The sequence below is a fragment of the Rhamphochromis longiceps genome, linkage group LG11, assembly GCF_057381845.1.
Source record: "Rhamphochromis longiceps isolate RC_006_pf linkage group LG11, R_longiceps_female_GT1.1, whole genome shotgun sequence".
NCBI classification, from domain to species: Eukaryota; Metazoa; Chordata; class Actinopteri; order Cichliformes; family Cichlidae; genus Rhamphochromis; species Rhamphochromis longiceps.
The window spans coordinates 12,433,145-12,453,436 of record NC_140567.1 but is presented as its reverse complement, the minus strand read 5'-3'; the positions used below and the strand labels follow the sequence as shown (position 1 = coordinate 12,453,436).

Below are 20,292 nucleotides of genomic sequence, written 5' to 3'. Positions count from 1 at the left end.
TCTCAGCGCAGCAAGATCTGCATCTTTAACAGAAACGTGAAAGCAGTCCTCCTGTATGGGTCCGAGACGTGGCGAGTGACCAACACCACTACCAGCAAGATACAGATTTTCATCAACAAGTGCTTGCGACACATCGTCAACATCAGATGGCCTGAGAAGATCTCAAACACAGACCTGTGGAAGGGAACCAGCCAGAACCCAGTTGATCAAGACATCAAGAAGAGAAAATGGGGCTGGATAGGCCACATACTTCGAAAACCACTAGACAACGTCACAAGGCAAGCACTGGACTGGAACCTTCAAGGGAAAAGGAGAGTGGGGAGACCCAAACAGACATGGAGAAGATCTGTCGAGAGCGAAGTGAAGGGCGCCGGAAAGACGTGGACCCAGCTGAAGAGAACGGTCCAGAACAGAGTCCGTTGGCGTGGTGTTGTTGCGGCCACCAACAGGAGTCTACAGGAAAATTGATTAAGTGTCAGTATCCAGTTCTGTCGTAGCTTTTCAGGACATCCACAGCATCCACAGTGAAAACCATTTCCAGCAGCCTTGCTGACAGTACACAGTAGAGCCCAGGTGATCAGCTCCATCCCATTTAAAAATGAAACAGCAATATTCCTTTGACCATGCCTACTCTCCCTGAGTGACAAAATCCTGAATGTGACACTATTCTAACCTATGCAAAGTAATATACTTTATTTATGATATACTGTGTACATGTATAACAAAAAAAAAGAATCTGCATTTCTTACGCAAAATACTGGTGAAAAAACACTCTTTAGACGCTTTTAGCATCAAGGTCTCGGTGGTCAATAGGAAGTAATGATGTAGCTGTTTATTTGTTCATCTTAAACATAACCTGCTCCATTGCACTTTAAGTGTATAGGTTACCTCCCTAAGCAAAAAATCCTTCGTCATATAGTACAGGCCTCGGGCTGTACAAATACGATGCTCCAATTCTAGTACGAACAATTCAGCAGAACCCCCAAACAAGTCAGAAGAACATGTTACTCTCCAGCCTCTGGTTTCTCTCTCACTACTAAATCTCAAATTACATCTGAGTAACAGCAGACTTGCTGATGTAAATCGCTGCCCCTGAGTGACTGAGGGAGGTTACACAAATTGGTCTAAAGATGCCTCTCTTTCAGTGTGTCACAGCAGCCAAAAAGCTTAACCATTTCTACCAAGTTCACTGATTGATTTTCACTTAGAAGATAAATGAGAGCCACTGTTTTTTCCTCACAAAGCTCTGAGATAATAAAGAGATACAGAGAGAGAGGCAGAACCAGCAGCATCAGAGCTACAAATTTGTCTGCATTTATAATCATCCAAAGCATCGCCGTTGTGACATATAAGAAATGAGTCACGTAAAACATTAGTGGCATTAAAATGTGTTAATCTATGAGAGACCATTAAGGGTCAAAGAATCTAAAGGAAGGTAGGTAAAAGATAAGGCTAAAGCTTAGCAATGCTCTCAACATGCTTCAAAAGACTAAGCTAGCAGCTGGTAAGAACACATCACATGGGAAAATTTCTAAATCAGAGGATTTTTTTTGGTTTTTTACATTTTGCAAATACAGTAAAAATAACTTTCCATCAACATCCAAAACCCGCAGCTAAAAAGAATGGAAAAAGTCCAATGATGGTGTAATAATGGCACACAGACGAAAACTACTTTTCTTTTAGCGATAAACTGTGCAGCAGGAGACCGATGACAACGCCATTCAGACTATTACAGCTTAGACTTACCTGCCTGGCAAGCACAAGCAGAGTGATGAAGAAGATAAAGAGGGATATAGAGCCCATAGTCTTCAGGTCTTTGAGAACTCCTGGTCTGGGCAGGAAAAAAATAGACAAATGTTTTTGTAAGATAAGAAAAAGATAAAGACAGAAATAAAATGCGACTGAACAACAACAACAAAAAAAAGATAGAACAGCAAAAGAGGGCTAGAAAACTAAAAGTTATAGATGAGAAAGGGGATTTTTGACTGCAGTCAGTAGAGATGTCTAGCAGAGCGTTTTATTCCAACCTGTCACTTAATTAAGACTGTCGCTTCTGCTTTGCTGTGACAAGAGCTTGTTTACTGGATGCGTTTCGGAGGGGGGTTAGCCCTCCTGCAAGGGTGTATCGACTAGAGACATTTCTCAAGAAGGAAAAAAAAAAGCAAGTGTTCATGATCCTCAGAGATACAGCTCTGCACAAACTCTTGAATATAAAACTTCAGTCTTCCACTATCATAAAAAGCAAGGTTTTATCAACGTAGACTCCCACACAGTCCAAGCCCAAAGCATATTGGATGAAAGCTGATGCTAAAAACATTTAAACTGTCAAAAGACCTGCATTCTAATATAAGGAAGCACATTTTACATTTTTACTCTTAATCTTATCTCCAGTAAAAACTGGAGATGAAAAGTAGACGCACTGCAGCTGTGATTCTTCTTCTTCTTTTAATTAAAGAAATAACAGCTGTTAAGATTTTTCCAACTAGAAAAATTATCAAAACTTTTCAGATTTATCAGTTTTACAGTCCGGGACAGTAACGCCCATAACAAGACAGAAAAGTGCCGTCCTTGGTGGGAAATCAGACAATTTAGACATCTGCTGACATTTATTTGCTCACAAAGAAGAAGCTAATGATGCTTTAGACGTCAAAAAAAATTTGTTAGAAATTACATTCAAAAACCTGTCTTCCAGCTCAGACGAAATCCATATTTTCTAGTGAAATTACAATTGATGTCATAATCTGTAAGGGTTAATTCAGTTATGCTCATCTATGGGGGAAGATTTGTCTCTTAATGTCCCAACATCTCTATAGTCTCTCTTAGCAGCTCAGCTCAGCTGTGACTTGGGGGACAGAGCAAAAACTTCCTTTGCATGAGTTAAATAATAACAGCCATTTAATACTATGATGGCAAGTCTGAGTTCATCAAATACTGGGTGACATCCTGAAAGATGGGAGCGCCTCTGATGCCTTGTGATGTCTCAAATTAACATGAGTAGACATAGAAACAAGCAGAAACATTTTGGTGCCATTTATTTTACAAGAAGTAACAGTAACTCATAAAACATAGTTCTCATACTACATCATGTTTAATTGATTCTTATATACTATCTATATATAGACACTCGTTCTTATAAAGTTTGGCACTTCCTATCATAGCATGATTAGCTTTTTCCTTTTCTTTCTGCATGGGTGGGTGCATCATGGCACATAGGGAAACTATTCAATGAAGCTTGGTCTCTGACTTTTTAAATATAGATTTTAACTCTAAAGCAGTTGTCTACTTCCCTAGTGAATAAGTGGTGCATTAACATTTTACTGCTATAAAATCTTAAGCTAACCCATTCACCTCCTCTTTTATCGTAGCATGCCTTATAGCTGCAAAAAAATATAATTTACCATTTCTCAGTTTGCTCAGAACTTCCTCCTCGGGCTACCATCACAGTCTCCTAACCCTCTTTGACTGTTTTCATCCATCTCATGCTCCCCCCGAAGTGTTCCTGTTTTTCACTTTAAGCCTACCTGTCAAGGCTTTCGGTCTCGTACAGAAATCTGCTGTATTCGTCCAGCAGGGAGGCATGTGTTTGTAGGATAATGACATTGTAGACCACAACTGCTGTCAACATGATAATCATCTTCAGCTCGTAGTTTATCCTCAGGAACACTGAGCAGGAGATCAGGCCCAGGATGCAACTGTAAATTAAATACTATACAGAAGGAGGAGGAGGAGTAACTGAAAATTTGTAGAAAAACAAAAACCTAAAGTAACAAATTTCTGAATAAAGTATGATGATGATGACGATGTTTGTCTTACAGGAAGGTAGAAATTGTTTTTCCCAGAGAGGGTGATTAGTTCCTCTTTATTGTAAAACAGTGTTTCATTGGATGAATTGTAATTAGGAACTGGAGGCAGCACGCTGTCTTCCAAAAAGAACTAGAAGAAAAACACAAAGTCAACAGAAATTCAGGACCACAGAAAACAATCCAGGGAATTGTCATGCAAATTATAAATACGCTTTCTCTGCCTGCCTCTTTGCACATCAGCATGGGACAAGATGAAGTAGTCTGCATTAGACTTGCAGGAGGAAAATAGAATCTTGTTAGATAAGAGGCCAATAGTGACAAGCATTCAACAACGTCGTTTAAAGTGAACCTGCAGGATAAAATGAGGATTGGCTGCCCCGCTGAGCAAAGCCAGGTTAATTTGGTTCATACGCCCTGAGCGACTGACCCAAGTCAGACGCAAAATACGATTATAATCTCTGGAATCGATTTGTGTGAAGGTCTAAACCAGGGTCCTGACATTGTGCTTTATCACGCAGCTTCCTTTCAAGCCTCAGGCTTCCATCCCACCTTTGTCTGAGGCTTTATGTTTTGATGGGCTTCCTTGTCTACAAAAATAAACCTCAATCAGATAAATCGGAAAATAAATATAGAAAATCAACGATGTAAATGTTAAATACAGCATTCAGTCATCACTGCACGCAAATTGTTTTGGCACTTTTATGAAATGCTGGGTAAACAATCTTCTGGTCTTAGGAGCCAATTGATAGACTCACTGCAAAGAAACAATGCAAGATATTTGCTCTGTAGTTAAATATTTTTCAGGCTTAATTTACAAGCAAGAAAAAAAAGAAAAAAGGAAGAGGGGAGGGGAAGGGCATATTAATGAATGCTACATAATATTTTCCACAGGCTCTAAACATGATGACTGACTTGCTTCTTGCTGCAGTAAATGAAGATATCATTTTTATATTATTCATTTGTATTCTGCAAGGTTGTTAAGAATATAATTTTAAAGAAGCCCATTTATTTTTGTGAGATAACATGCCGCATTTTACTTTCTAATTATGCTGCAGTTACAAATAGGAGATGTGTTATCAGAAGGACTGCTATATATATTCCTCGTAAAGCCTGAAAGGTGTGGTCCCACTCCCTCAGTGTAGTACCTGCACATAGAAAAAGCTTACCATGTTGAAGACTGCCATTATAAGTATTAGAGCTGTGGTTGTCATGGTGAGAGTGATGCGGGGCCATGGTTTGTTGGCAATAATAACTGATGACCTCAGCAACCACATCCAAGAAGTGGAGGTGCTTTTACTGCAGTGCTGCAGGAACACGTAGACACACAACACACAAATGCAATAAGGTATGAAAGAGCTGGGATATAATGTCACAAATATGTCACATGCAAAGGAAGCCACAACGATGGACAAGCTAGTTACAATAATCTCAACAACCAAGTGCTAAAGAGCAAATTCATTGCTTTTGTTGACTAAAGATAACTAGTGTGACACAAACTAAACTAAACATAAGTTCAGACGCAGAAGCAACACTTTCTGATTAACCTGTATTTCCTCAGCAGGGCAAAGGAAAAATTCCGAGAGCCATATAATGATGGAGAGGGTTCCACTTAAGTTCATAGCAATTAATTCCAACATTTTAATTTCAACACAAATGAAATAACAGAGCTGCAAAATTACAACTTTAAGTGACTTTATCATGAACAACACTGTTTAGAAATGATCAACAATAATCATTTTTATTAGAAACTACTTGTAATAGTACCTGTGTTTCTTTTGTTATTATTATAATTAAATAATGACAAAATGGGATATTAACTAGATTCAAACCCTGGTTCAAAAAGGAAATTAATATTATTTAGAGTCACTTTAGAGCAACAGAGACTGTGCAATCATGCACCTCATGTCTAACCCCGGCAGCACAACATAGCCACTTTATACTTAATGTTTACTGTTTATTATCAAAGATTTATTGAAATCTTCCTGTGCCAGGTCAGTTACAGACAGTTTGTTCCATTGTGAAGCAATGAGAGCGAGAACCCAAATCGTTTACTTGATTATCTCAGAGCAAATATCGGAGCATCACTAGGGCTGAGTGGATGTCACATTTAAATAGCTCAGAGATGTAAATTGCAATATACTAAGGATGGCAGACTATTTTATACCACAGGGAAAATTGGAAATGTAGAGTTAGTGAGGCAATCATTTTGGTCTGAAATCAAGATATTTGTGGACCATTTTGTTAGAACAGCTATTTGGATGCCTAGAGGAGGGGGGGGACTGTGGAGAAGGCAAACGAACTTAACAACTTCTTCAACAGGTTTGACCAGCCCACAACCCCCCCACCCTCACCCTCACCTTCACTACAGAGTCCTCTCCCCACTCTCCTGCCTCCCTCGCTTCCCCCCCTTCCTGACACCATGACACCCCCCTCCTCCAATCCCTCTCTCAGCAGCAAGACATCTGCCCCCCTCCCCTCCTCCCAAACATCTCCCAGTGTCACAGTGGATCAGGTCAGGAGGCAACTGAGGAAGCTTCGCCCCAGAAAGGCAGCAGGCCCAGACAAGGTGTGTCCTAGGATGCTAAAGACGTGTGCTGCTGAACTTGGGGAGCCGCTACAACGAGTCTTCAACCTCAGTCTGCGACTGGGGAGAGTGCCCGCCCTATGGAAGACATCCTGCATCGTCCCGGTCCCCAAAAAGAACCGGCCCAATGAGCTGAATGACTTCCGACCGGTGGCACTGACGTCACATCTTATGAAGACTCTAGAGCGGCTCTTCCTCAACCTCCTCCGACCACAGGTACAACATGCCCAGGACCCACTACAGTTTGCATACAAGGCGGGTGTCGGAACTGGTTGTGGACTTCGGGAGGTCTAGAGCAGGTCCACTGCCGGTTCAGATAGAGGGGGAGGAGGTGGAGGTGGTCAACAAGTACAAGTACCTCGGGCTGTGGGTGGACAATAAACTGGACTGGTCATGCAACACAGAGCACCTGTATAAAAAAGCCCAAAGCCGACTGTACTTCCTCAGGAGGCTGAGGTCTTTTAACATCTGCAGGAAGCTCCTGAGGATGTTTTACCAGTCGGTGGTTGCTGGAGTACTTTTCTATGCTGTGGTGTGCTGGGGGAGCAGCACAGCAAAGAGGGACTCATCCAGGCTGGAGAAACTGATCAGGAGGGCTAGCTCTGTGGTCGGCATGAAGCTGGACACTCTGGTGACAGTGGCAGAGAAAAGGACATTAAAGAAACTGATGGACATTATGGACAATGCTGGGCATCCTCTGCACACGGCCATAAACAACCAGAAGAGTCTGTTCAGTGACAGGTTGCTTCTCCCCAAGACAAGAACTAACAGACTTAAAAACTCCTTTGTCCCACACGCCATCAGACTGTTTAACTCCTCTCTGGAGGGGAGAGGGAGGGGAAACAGGAGGACAAAGGAGGGGGGAACAACTAAGCTGTAGTGCCTCTGCACCTCACTGTACAATACCTTTTGTGCAATACTTTTTGTAAATAGTCAACAGTGCAATAGACTCAATACTTGAAATGTGCAATTCACTTGTATTTTTATTTTTTATTCCTATTTATTCTATTTATCCCCTTCGTATATTTTATTTATATTTGTCTCTGTATTTATATATATGTGTGTGTGTGTGTGTGTATATATATATATATAACAGTTCTGTAACTGTAACTTCGGTCGTTGCTGTGCTTTTTTTGGAAGTCGAATTTCCCAGAGGAACCCACCCGAGGGATTAATAAAGTTCTATCTTATCTTATCTTATCTTAGAACCTAAATGTAAATGATGAATGAAGTGAAATGAAAGCATTTCAAGTTGATCAATGTAAGAGACTGAATCTTATGTAAGCACTCACATTAGTCACTTTTAAATAACTTTGCTACTTAAGATAAAAGACTCTGCGGCAAAGATTTCTTAAAGCAAAGAGGTCTCCCTTTTTTGTATTTCTGTTTTTATATATATATATTTAATTTTCTAAATAAACAGAAGCTATTTTCAGCGACTAAAAAAGGCTAAGTCTAAATAGGTAAAAAAACAAAAACTGACTGGTCAAAGATGTTCAGTGCTTCCAATCCAGGAAAGAAATTATAAATAAGTATTATTTAAATGTGGAATTGTATCATATTTAGTTTATCTAACTCACATGAGGTATTTGACATGTGGTCTGACAAAAGGAATCATAAAATTTACCGTAGGCTGATTCTGTGTTATTACACAGTAGCCCTGCAAGCATCTTCCTGTGATACTGCAAATTTCCCAATACGCAAACATTTTCATGACACAACATGAAACAGAGCACGAACCAGCAATGCCAAACAATTCCGATATAAAGGCAACAGGTTGTTTATAAAGTGTTTTTCTAGTTTTGTCTTTAAAGAGTTCAGCGACATCCACGGGGAGCCGAGGTCAGAACCAGCAGCTGATGCACACTTACTAAGAATTAAAGCCATCAAAGAATGAGTGAGGTTGCATGGACCCGTGGCCTATAAAATTTTATAGTACCTTCAGTTTTTTATGTCATTTCATTACATGTCATATTAAAATGCCTGTGAAAACACAAGTATTAATGTAAATGAAACAGACCAGCGTAATACTGACTTTAATAAATATCCGCAGCCTCACACAGAAGACAAAATAAGGATCTCCTGATGAATACAGTAATGCTTTGTTTTGGGGGCGGGGGGGGTCTACACATTATACAGGTCAGCTGTACAGTTTTTATACAGTGGAAAAGTTTGTGATAATCTAGCCCTTCACTCCACCGAAACGGTAGATTTATCCTGAGAACAGCTGCCTTATATTTTCATGTTGTTTTCAAGACAGGAACAAATGTATTAAACATGCACTTACATTGCTTTACTTTTGTTAGTGATTTCTAGAACTTTCACACTCCCACCGGTGTATTTTCTGTGATTGCAAAGTGCAAATTTTCTGTAATGATTTCCTGAAACAAATCATTCCACTAGAAACAGGATGATGACAATGTGTGGCGTAAAATTTGATGATTGCATCTGTGCATGTAAATGGCACCTGGGAAATAATACAGAATAACCGGTGTGCTCTGGACCATTGCCCCAAAGCTACACCAAAGTGGCACTTGTGTTGACTTAAGGGTCACTTAATGGGCTGTTAAGCTGACCAGAGAGGCGCTTGGATCACTCGTGTGCCTTTGGAATGACATTAGGATAAACATTAAGAACACAAGGGCTACATTAAACAGCAGGCCTATCCGCTGATGTGAAAAGACCAAGTACAAAGATGCCTGGAGGAATTGACTTTGCATAAAGACACTACTCACCAGGAGGTGTCCAATGAAACATATAAAGAGGATAAGGGAAAGGATGAGAAAAGCCATTCCAAAGGATATTCCCAAGACTGTTGTCCTGCAAAAAAAGTTGAATGTTTAAACTCTGAAACGAAGTTTAATCTGTTCCACCAAACAAAGTTGTCCCCAAAATGACCACACAAACCCGCCATACTGAAACCATCTCATTGATTTAAAATGTTTTCAGTTCTAATATAAAGAAATATAAAATGCACATACTTAGGCAAGACCAGAATCTGCACAATGAAAATGCAGAAAAAGATCAAACAGGCGCAGGTGACATAGTATTTAAAGGCCGGCAAGTTTGTTGCTCTGTACTGAAAAGATTAAGAAAAAAAATGGTTAGGCATTATAAAAAAGACGTTTAAATCCTACTCCAAGAAATTTCTCAACTTAGACATGACAAATTTATGTAACTTACAAGATTTACAGCTTCTAAAGCCTCTTACCTCTTTCTCTAAGGATTTGTTGTGAAAGAACAGCGATATTCTTTGAATGTCCTCAGACTTCAGCCACTGTCTGGAAGCATAAACGCAGTGTTATAGAGTGGATTTAAAAGAAAAGAACATTAAGTAAATGAAAACTAAATTAAGATTAAAGTACTAAGAATATAGGCATGAATAAATTAACATATTGTGTTTTAACACAGCCACGTTCATTGAGTTGTACTATTAGAAAACACGACCTTATCTGCAGTAGGATAATCTACAATATGCTAGTCTGTTCTTAGAGTATATTAACACGAGTAATACATGTTTATATGTATGTAATAATACTTTTGTGACGTTATCCCATCAAAAGTCCTGATCATCCTCTCGTTGAGCTCCTCCTCAAACCGTTTTTTCTGAGACTTGGTCCTTTAATGGATAACAAAATGTAAGAGACAAGATATCTGTTATTTTCACATAGCATTAGTGACTCACACTTTAAAGCTTAAAGCAAAAAAAAAAAATGTTATCAAAACATTTTCTTGGCTGTCCTTATAATATAAAAAGAGATGAGGATAATCCTGTCAAACGAAATCGTGCGGAGCTATAATATGAGTAATTTGCCTTTCTGATCTTCTCTGGAAGTGATACTGCCCCATCTTCACGTCCTAAACACAGTGCAAGAGAAGAGAGACAAGTTAGCAGCTACAGATTAACTGACAAACAAGAAAAAACATGTCCAGAAAGAAATTACACACAGCAGTATTGATCTTCCCATTCTCATTAGTCATGCTGTCTCTGTGGTGCAGGTTGGCAAAGGGCTTCGCTGCTCCCCATGACTCCAGATAGCGGGTCATCCTGACAGAGGCTCTCATCTTGGCTCCATCTAGAGTGTTTCTGGGTCGGTAATGATGCTGTGGGCTCCGCCGCTCGACCTGGACAAACATGTTTCGTGTTTGAATTCTCATGCTGATGCGTTTTCTTCTGTGTCCAATATTCTCGTTTACTGGATCTGACATGTGTGTGATACCTTTGGGTTAATGACCAGATATGTGATGACTCCATGTTCCTTCAGGTAAGGATCTCTTTCTTGTCCATCCCCATCTTCCACCTTATAGGCACCATTTAGGTGTTCCAGTGTCACTGAAGTGATGTGGACTCGCCTTAAAGGGAACATTTGATAAAAGAATGGTTTCCTGTGTATATTAACAATATATCTGGACATTTAGCAAACAACAAGCCAGACAACACTGGTCCAGGCAAAATATGAATTAGCGACATAATTTCCTGTTTTGAAATTCAAATGCCTTACAGTTTTTATATGCTTCTCACTTACCCTGGTACACCACCTGCCTCCATGTGATTAGCCAGTGTGACATCATGTGACCAGACATCATACTGCCATTTTTGAAGTCCAATGACACCACACAAGACATTCCCAGAATGCACACCAACACGCATGTTGATATCAACCCCTGTGGCGTCCCGTACTTTCCTGTCATACATCAAAAAGTTGTGTTTTGTTAATGTGGAGCAGGAAAAAAACAATGCATGCCATCTAGCCTGTCAGAAAACAAGCCTAACTCTGTGACATACAATATATGCTGCTTAAAAAAAAACTAAAACTAAACAGTGAAAAGTACTTAAAAAAAGCGGAAAACAGCAACAACAATTAGTCCTTTGTTTTCATTGCAGGTCTGCTAATCAGTATGTTAATACTTATTTCTGTTTTCCAGTAACCACACTAACAATCTGAAGATCGTCACAACATGTTTTTGACATCAGTGATTCATTCACCAGGCTGAACTCTAGTAAATGAAATTGGAAAAACAATTTTACTCCATGGCAGCACTTACTTAATGGCCTCACACATGTCTAGACCCATTTTTACACAGTTTTTGGCGTGGTTCGGCAGTGACTCTGGCAGGCCGGACACACAGTAGTAACAGTCACCAAGGATTTTGATCCGCATACATTCATTTTCCTGCATATAGAAGGGTGAAATATAGTCTCTGCTACAAAAGGTCAGGTAAATATCAAAATGTTCATTTACAACCCTGCTTCCAAAAGCTAGAACACGGTGTGAATTATAAATAAAAACAATCTTTTTACTTTTTGAAATCAGTTTGTTTGATAAATATCAGTGACAGAAACTTATGTATACAGTGAAAGTGAAAACTACTGAGATCTATCTTCTATCTAGGACACTTTCAGCACAAACTGTATGGTGTCTAACCATCAAATAACTGAGTACAAGGTGTTTGCAGGAATTTTAAAAAACATTAGAGCAAACTAAATGTAAACATTTTGCATGACATTGCATTAAAAGCTGGTTATAATCAGTGTTACGCCTCATTGAATGCTGCAGGGCTAATTTTAGCATGCAATATTTTCATTCAAAGACATTTGTTTGACTGGCATGGATGATTCAAGGGTGCAGGGACATACATGAAATTTTAAGAATTTCTAACATGTGAATAAGAATTTGTGAATTCCACACTTCACAAATTTCCTAGCGAGTAAAATACTTTCCAGTAAAGCAGTTTGAGAGGTAAGCGCTGTTAATCTAAAGAAGATCAGCATGTGTTAGGACAGTAATTCATTACAAGAGCAGAGCAGGCAAAAGTTTACCTTAGCTATTTGGTCAAATTTGCCAAACAGTTCATTCAGCATGTGCACAAGTTCTCCAGGTGAGCAGTCACTGGCCAGTCGTGTGAATCCTACTATATCAGCATAAAGTATGCTAGATATATAAAAAACAGTAATGGATACACTTTAATTATTTTATGGATTTTACAGTTTAGAAAACATCTGATTTGAAAATATGCATTAGTATGTACCTACTCTGTATGTAAATTTGACCTAAATACAGAACCACTTGGCTACAATACATTTGATTTAAAAAAGATACATGCCTGACATTAGTGTGCCTCTGGACATAGAGGTTGTGAAAATTGTTTGTGTTTTCAATCTGGCCAAAATTTGGACCCTTTAATCTCTGGATGATCTCGGCTTTCATTACACGGGCAATGTGAGCTGGCAGCAGAGACAGTAGGAGACGCTCCTAATGGCAGAAAACAAAGGAAAAAAAGAAGTAGCAGTAATGCAGGGACAGTCAGAAACATCAAGAAAAAAAAGCTGATCATTATGTAATTAACTTTTTTATTTATTTTTACCATGAAGCACTTAAATGTATGTGACAAAGTGACGAGGAAATTAAATAGTTAAATTCAGGTCATGTACAGTAGTTGGTTAAATCACAAAGCAAATATGACATATGCACAAACATAACCTATTTCTGTTAACTGTGGAGTCTATTGCCTCAGGGCCACATTGATTCATTGCCCCACACCTGTAACTAAGAATAAGCAGATAGCAGATGGTCACATGAAATATACATGCATTTTAGGTTTAGAAAATGAACAGCAAAGTCAGTTAAACTTCAGCAATATCACTCACTCCAGTTAGCAAACATATGCCACTGTGAATCACTTTCACCTGCAACAAAAAGACAACTCCCAGAAAGGGAATGCTTTAGCAGGTAGTGACTGCAAGATGCTGGTGCTCTCTCCTTCTCCTTCCTTGCTGATTTTTTGCTAGTTTTGCTTTTTTTGGTCGCGTCCTTTTCACTACTGGGAGTATGACACAATATCTGCAGCCCTCTCAGGTTGTATAGGTAGGCCAGCTTCTACAACGTGGCACATCCATACAATCGTTAAAAGACGGTAAGGTCTGTTATGTCTCCCAGCAAAGTTTCAAAAGTATGGCTGAGAAACCAGGAGACGGGTAATGATTGACCAGTATCTGCTCCTTTGTGAAAGGAGAAACAGGAGGAACACTGACAGAGCCCCCATGATGACCTTTAGTGAATCTTTCATGTATGTTTTTGCCCAAAGACTACATGAAGGTGGGATGAGGTCCTTCAGTGGAATCTGTGCTCACAGACCAGAGCATTCACAATGGTTGATGCTTCCTAGCTGGACACATTGATATTCCTTAAGTTTAACTCATTTTGTGTTAACTATACTTAATTTCTATGAGGTGTATAAACTAAATGAAATTTCATGTATAGGTTCAAAGTTAAACTAGAGTGCATGCATTAGGTTGCTGGCACAGAAAATGAATTGATTGCAAGTATTCATTACTTTCTTGCAAGCCCTTACAATTTAAATTCAGCATTTATTCACTTCTTTCTCCTTTATTTTCTCAGGTGTCTCAGACTACTGAGTGTAACCTACTGTACCTAGCAAGCAATTCACCTTTAGGGTGAAGAGAAGCTGGGTGGAAATGCTTAATTAATCCAATATCAGCCCAAACGTGACAACCAATGATCATCATCTTTTTTTCACGCTCAGAGGATTTTATGTGGAAGAGAGGGAAATTTTTCTTGTGAATACCGCCAGTGATTTTGGTGTATGATGAATTCCCATAGTCCACTTGGACCACTCATAGTGAAAATGTATGCACTCACTGTACTGCAAAGCACTTTGGATAAAAGCATGCAGTGCAGCAAACAGCATATATTATGAGTGCAATGAGCGCCCAGGAGGAATGTGTCTCTGCACAGTTACTACCATCTGTCACAGGCAGCAGCAGCACTCCAGGGCTACTGCGAAATGCTCCACCCTAGACATTTTCAGCTTTCCTCGTGGCACTTCTAACACCACAACCTGCATTTACCATATGAAAAACCAGCTCAACCCTAAGCCTGGGCTTTCACAACAGCAGCTGGATTCACATCATCTCACTAAATAACTCACCAAAAGCTGTAGTAAAAAGCTAGCCAGATCCCAGAGTCGCACATCAGAGTGCTTTAATCAACACTTTGCTAATACTATCTCACAGGATGCTGCACCACTTGAAAGTATTAATAACAAATTAGCATTATTATATTTCAACGCTTCCAACTTTGCAGGTAGATGCAGAGAAAGACAATGCAAGCCGGTACAATATCAATAATAGAAAACAACTAGCACGATCCAAAATGTGAGTGATGTGTGTTCACTTTAAAAGAAATCATAGAAAATATTACCATTAATCCTCAATGAGGATAATTGTCATAAAAAAACCAACTATAGCAATATAGGCTGAGATAATCACACACTGACATCATTAACAATTCCCACATTCTGCACAGTGTAGCCCTGACAAAGTTCTCTGTCGTTGTAACTCAGAAGATAGAGCAGTTCATCTAGTAGCTGGACGGTTGATGGTTCAATCCCTGGCTGTTCAGGTCTGCATGCCAAAGATACTCAAATACTAACAGAAAGCACTTAAGCATAATAAAACTGATTGTATGAACGGGTCAATGACGCGCTTTGAGTGCTCAGGTGGAATAGAAAAGTGCTATAAGAAGGAATCCATTTATCCAGAGCCGATTGATTTCAATAATTTGAGTGTTAATATGAAGAGTGACATTTTAAGCACAGGACACAAGTGCTACTTTCAGCTGTTCCCATATTCACATGGTAGCTCTGCATGTTTTATATGGCAGATTTTTTTTACACCACATATCTTTCCTGACACAAACTCATTGGGATTTGTGTCTCCTCTTGGGATCAAATTGGGGATCTTTCACTTGTTAGGCAAATGTGTAAAACACTCAAATACTCTATGGAACCGCTAAGTATAGCATGTACGTATGACATAAAAATACATAGGAAACAAAAGAACAATAGAGGAAAGATGAGTTAAGTAGCAGTGGGATGTTTGACTCGAGTGCATGACATAAATATTCAGACTACATTATAAGATAAGTCATTCTAACAAGGCTCCAACATTTCCCCATGCCACTGTACTACACTATATTACTAAATTAGCAAATGATAATTAGAGGTAATGTTTAAAATCTGAAAGTCATTGCTGTAACAATTATTGTAATGAACAGCAACATCATAAATATTTTATTGCCTGGTGTTCATTGTTTCAGTGTTTTAATTAAGTGTTATTAACCACGTTACCTGCTGTCTCTTCTCAAACTCCAGTTTAATTGGGGACTTGATGCAGTTGCAGGTGTCCTGGTAGGTCTGTTTGAGTGCCAGCTCCATCAGGTGCTTATGGTACGCTCCAGCCATGTTGCCACACATGAAAATGATAACATTGGCCAGAATCTGGGTAGGAACAGAGAACAATAACAATAAAAAGTGTTGTTAAGCTTTACTATATATATATATATATATATATAAAATAGTGGTTACAATACAATATAAAGAATTTAAACTCATATTTAGAATCAGTCCATTAAATAGTTCCTGTTATAGGAAGGCCTAGCAAAGAAAGTAAAAATCAACCTAAAGTAAATATTTTCCTCAATGGTTCCTGATCCTATGGTGAGATCTTGCAGTGACATCAATAGGCAGCACTACATTGTATTCAAGGGTAATGTGGCATATAAATACACATCTTTCATTTCCAGTTATTTAATGAAACATCCTGTGGCGGCTGATGACATTAAATAGAAAAATACAATACAATCAGATAATAATGGCATTGGATAAATTTGACACCGCTATACTGCCCCTGCTCGGTTGTTTATTTTCTCTCACTTCAGTTTTACAATGGCAACCCAGCCTCTACCCTGTAAGAAACACAAATAAGGGCAACCTATGTGACTACATCCCGTCTATATAAATAGACTCTCCCCTGAGTTCAGGTTGATCGCACACAAAAAGCTCTAACTTAATTAGCATTGTTGCAGCAAACATCACATGCCACTACAAGCACTATTTGACAAATGGTGGGCTCAGTTGAGACAACTGCTCTAAAACATGGATTGTTTTGAGCACAATAAAGCTTAATTAGATTTGTTTATTCCAATAATGAGAAGCCAAAATCTTTACACCCATACATTTTACAACCCAATTTCCTTCGGGGTCAACCTTCAAGATCAATAAAGTTTTATTGAATTGAAAGTGTATTTAGTAAAATCCTTAATAAGATGGCCTATCAGTATTATTAGTACATATTATGTACTAATATGCATTTATGCCAGAAATGTCTTTAGTGTCCACTACTTTGCGCTAACCAAAGAATTCATCTTATTTTTAAATACACTGATACTAAAGTCATAGCAAAGAAGATCTTAACAGTCTCCCATTTGTATTTGTTCATCTTTATATCAGCTGCAGATTGACTGCTGGGATGTGGTATGGAGCAGCGGTCCCCAACCCCCGGAGTCGTTTGGTACCGGGCCGCGAGAGTTGAGGCTTGGGTGTGAAATTTATGGTTTTCATGGTTTTTATCGTTTTTTGTCGTTATTTTTGTTTATATCATTTTTATCTTTAACTCAGTTTCCCTGGGTCTTTTCCCATGTGTTATGAATAAATCTTCTTTTCTTTGGTACTGGTTTTATTTTTTTGTATTTATCCGCGATATAAACCGGTCTGTGCCGCAAAAAAGGTTGGGGACCGCTGGTATGGAGCACGTTCTGTTTATCAGTCCACAGTGCTGCTGTGACACAGACTACAATTTTGAATAAATGCATTGTCATTTCATCAAGTGCTACACATGAAAGTTCATAACTGACAGACTACCTCAAAACCAATTTAAGTCCTGGCTTTAAAGCGTTTTTAATGCCTAACATTTCAATATTTTGGATACATCTTTCTTTCTCACTCAACAATGTGAGTGCATTTTGTATTCAGCAGATAAATGACATAGTATGGCAAAGTTAAGCCAAACTTGTGGAGAAAACTTTCACCTTTTTGACTGTGACAAATTGTCTCAAGTCAGAATTGACATTTACTACGCTGCTACTTTTAATGATTCAAAAGACTGGAAATGATGTCTTAATTTTTCATACATATAAACACCACAAAACAAAACAAAATCTTAAAAGAAAGTCTTTTATAGAGCATGTCCTACTTCAGAGTCACACAATACAAACCATGACACACAGGGATAGATGCTCTCCACTATAAGCATGGAGTGCAAATTGCAGTCTGTCCTCAGAATTAAGACTTTATTTCTCCGCACATTTCAGGCAAAACGCAGGGCTGCACTAAACACGAAGCCCCATTACAGGAACAATTTGGATGTTTAAAGATTTGGATGTGTAAAGACCCTGGAGCTCTGGTAACCTCGAGTTTAATATTTCCCAGCTATACAGCAAATGGATAATTTAATGGTTCTTCCCCATTGCTTGAAAAGAAATCTCCCTCTCCTTCACACTCTTGCATGCCTTGTCTCATTCTCGCTATTTCTCTTTCACTTCTATTCTCCATCTTTGTGTCTTTTCTCTCCTGCATAATGTTGACCTTACTGTCACAGTGACCATTGTTCTCTCTTTTTGGACATAAATATGCCCAACAGACTTACATCACAGCACAAGTAGAAGCTGGTGACCTTTGCAAAAAGGACGTTTTATTTTAGTAATAATAGTCAGACAAGAAGAAAACAAAAATGTCTAAAAACCACAAAAACTAAAGCTAATGAATTTTATAGCTTGCAGACATCTGTACTTTGCTTCTAGTAAACAGCTGAAACTGAATTTAAAGTTATTTTCCAAACAAAAGCAAAAAAACCCTATGTACCCTTTTTACAATGCTAAATTATTCAGTATTTTATTTGACAGCTTAAAGGCAGACGAGGCAGCTGCACACACAAGTATAAAGCAATTGTAACCACCTGCAGCAGACTCTTCCTACTTATCCATCACAAAAAGACTCCCCATCAACATTTTCTTAACCAGGGTCCAAGGCAAGCAATACCTATAAAACTAGTGAGAGCCAATAAAGAAATATTGCAGTGAATCATACTGAGGTGAAAATAGTATAAACTATGCAGATATTGTCTCCTTATTGAGAAAGCTGCTTCCTTAAATGTTTATGTGACTACACCAGAAATGTACCATATCTCTATATTTAACAAAAGCAAACATTGAGGCCAGTAGCCAAGTACATGAGGTGACCTGCTGTCTGGATTTACTTTCACATCTATTCAGTGTATTTCAAAAAGACATCCCTCTTCCTCTCTGCCAGGCCTTTTTTCTGCACATTAAAAAATACTGAAAGAACACAAAAAAACCCATTTTTTTTCTCTATATATCGTTCTTCTAAACGATATAGTATGGACAAGCTTGGCTTTGTTGATCATCATCCATTGTCAGTGGGAAAACTGACAAAACAGCCAGAATCTGGTACTGTAGAACAGTTTTATAGGGTAGATCACTGAATGACTGAAGAAAGCCACAAAAAGATGGACAGGGGCTTTTGTACGGTGGTTTATAGAAGCGCTTTAACCCATAGACTGTATATAATATTTTAACCCTTTCACGCATAGTGGTCACTACGGTGGACAGCTATTCAAAGGCTGTTTTCTTGTATTTGTGTCAGTGTTGACGTTATACTTGTACATAAACCTCTACACTTGTCACTGATGTGTCACTCCATACCCTGCCACCCACTGTGCGTTTAATGTTACTGCAGATGTGTGGTGTGTTTCATTGTAACTATTATTATTTAACCCTGTCATGCATGAATTATGACAACCTCAATCGGGGTTTTTTTTCTTAAGTATTTTTATTCATCAAAAATACTTAAGAAAAAATCCTGATTGAGGTTGTCATAATTCATGCATGGAAGGGTTAAAATCCAAGTTTAAAATTCCCTTATCATACCAGCATATTTAACAAATAATCTATTCAGGCACATCTTTAGTGGCTGGTTAATATAAACTTTGCTGCACCAGAGCCTGAAAAAACCCCAGAAGTCACTTCAGAGAAATTTTCAGTATGCAAAACCTACATCTGATGTTAAATGCAAATTACTTCCTATTGTGTGTAGCTGAGGTCGATATATTCAAATGGCGTGTACTCTTTGAAGACTAAAAAGAATATTTTCAGGCGCAATGTCAGTAAAGTTAAATTTCCTTTAACTATACTTGAAATCTAAATGCAAAGAAGACTGGGTGCATTTAATTTGCATTTGAGTTTATCCTTTTATGCAGGTATGTGATATTTTACCAATATGTACTCAACTGTAATATGTGCTCAACAGATCACATTAAGTTAACATAAATATTACTCTATAACCCGACTCTCACACTGACTACTTACAACCCATCTCAAATATCCAACCCAACATCACAGCAAGCCTTGTAATACACACATCAGTCCACCGTTTCGACTTCACACTTTGCCTCTCCAAAACATGAAATAGCCACACATGCTGAAATTGCATTACTGCATGTAGAAATTTTATTACCAGCAATGGGAGATAATATATTAAAAGCCACAAAGTCAGTAGTGAGCAAAAAAGGTATGAAGTACCTTGGTGGCTAATATGTATTGTGTTAATAATGTCTGTTTAAACACTTTTCCATGATTATTTTCACGTTGGCTTGAAATAAAATATTTCCCTCTGCTGTTCCTGCAGATTATTGCAACTTACTGCAAATTCTGCATGGGTGTCTATTCTCGATTTGGAGAGGCAAAGCACGAAATGGACACGGCTGACCGGCGTGTCTATTACACGTTTTTCCGTGAAACTGCATTGAAATATCAGTTGTGTATAAAGGCTGGTGGTGCGAGTCATTTGTACCTCAGTGGTACCCAATTACAGATAACAGCAGGGTTAGGTGAGTATCACATCTCAAGAGCTGTGACTCCTGCTGGGATTATCTAAAACCAGGAAACTTCACTTTCTGAATGTTATATTTCTGCCATGTTACTGACATGTGGATAGAGAAAGACATTAGTGTGCAGATGAATCTTGTTT

The 20,292-nt window shown here is 38.6% G+C and overlaps 1 protein-coding gene across 5 annotated transcripts in view; it reads right to left on the bottom strand.

Moving 5' to 3' along the window:
* adcy2a (adenylate cyclase 2a) overlaps window positions 1-20,292 on the bottom strand; it is a 64,820-nt gene that overhangs the window by 7,796 nt on the left and 36,732 nt on the right. For all 5 annotated transcript variants that reach the window (XR_014913734.1, XM_085422336.1, XM_085422337.1 and 2 more), the window contains 16 exons: window positions 15,538-15,687; window positions 12,493-12,641; window positions 12,209-12,320; window positions 11,434-11,561; window positions 10,914-11,072; window positions 10,608-10,740; window positions 10,336-10,512; window positions 10,202-10,245; window positions 9,926-10,006; window positions 9,599-9,668; window positions 9,369-9,466; window positions 9,123-9,207; window positions 4,970-5,107; window positions 3,814-3,933; window positions 3,522-3,706; window positions 1,747-1,831 (listed from right to left, as the gene is read on the bottom strand). Coding sequence is in view for 4 of the 5 variants with exons in the window: in XM_085422336.1 (XP_085278462.1) it covers window positions 1,747-1,831; window positions 3,522-3,706; window positions 3,814-3,933; window positions 4,970-5,107; window positions 9,123-9,207; window positions 9,369-9,466; window positions 9,599-9,668; window positions 9,926-10,006; window positions 10,202-10,245; window positions 10,336-10,512; window positions 10,608-10,740; window positions 10,914-11,072; window positions 11,434-11,561; window positions 12,209-12,320; window positions 12,493-12,641; window positions 15,538-15,687 (1,914 nt within the window). In the remaining variant the exon portion in view is untranslated. The remainder of the gene's footprint in view (window positions 1-1,746; window positions 1,832-3,521; window positions 3,707-3,813; window positions 3,934-4,969; window positions 5,108-9,122; window positions 9,208-9,368; window positions 9,467-9,598; window positions 9,669-9,925; window positions 10,007-10,201; window positions 10,246-10,335; window positions 10,513-10,607; window positions 10,741-10,913; window positions 11,073-11,433; window positions 11,562-12,208; window positions 12,321-12,492; window positions 12,642-15,537; window positions 15,688-20,292) is intronic.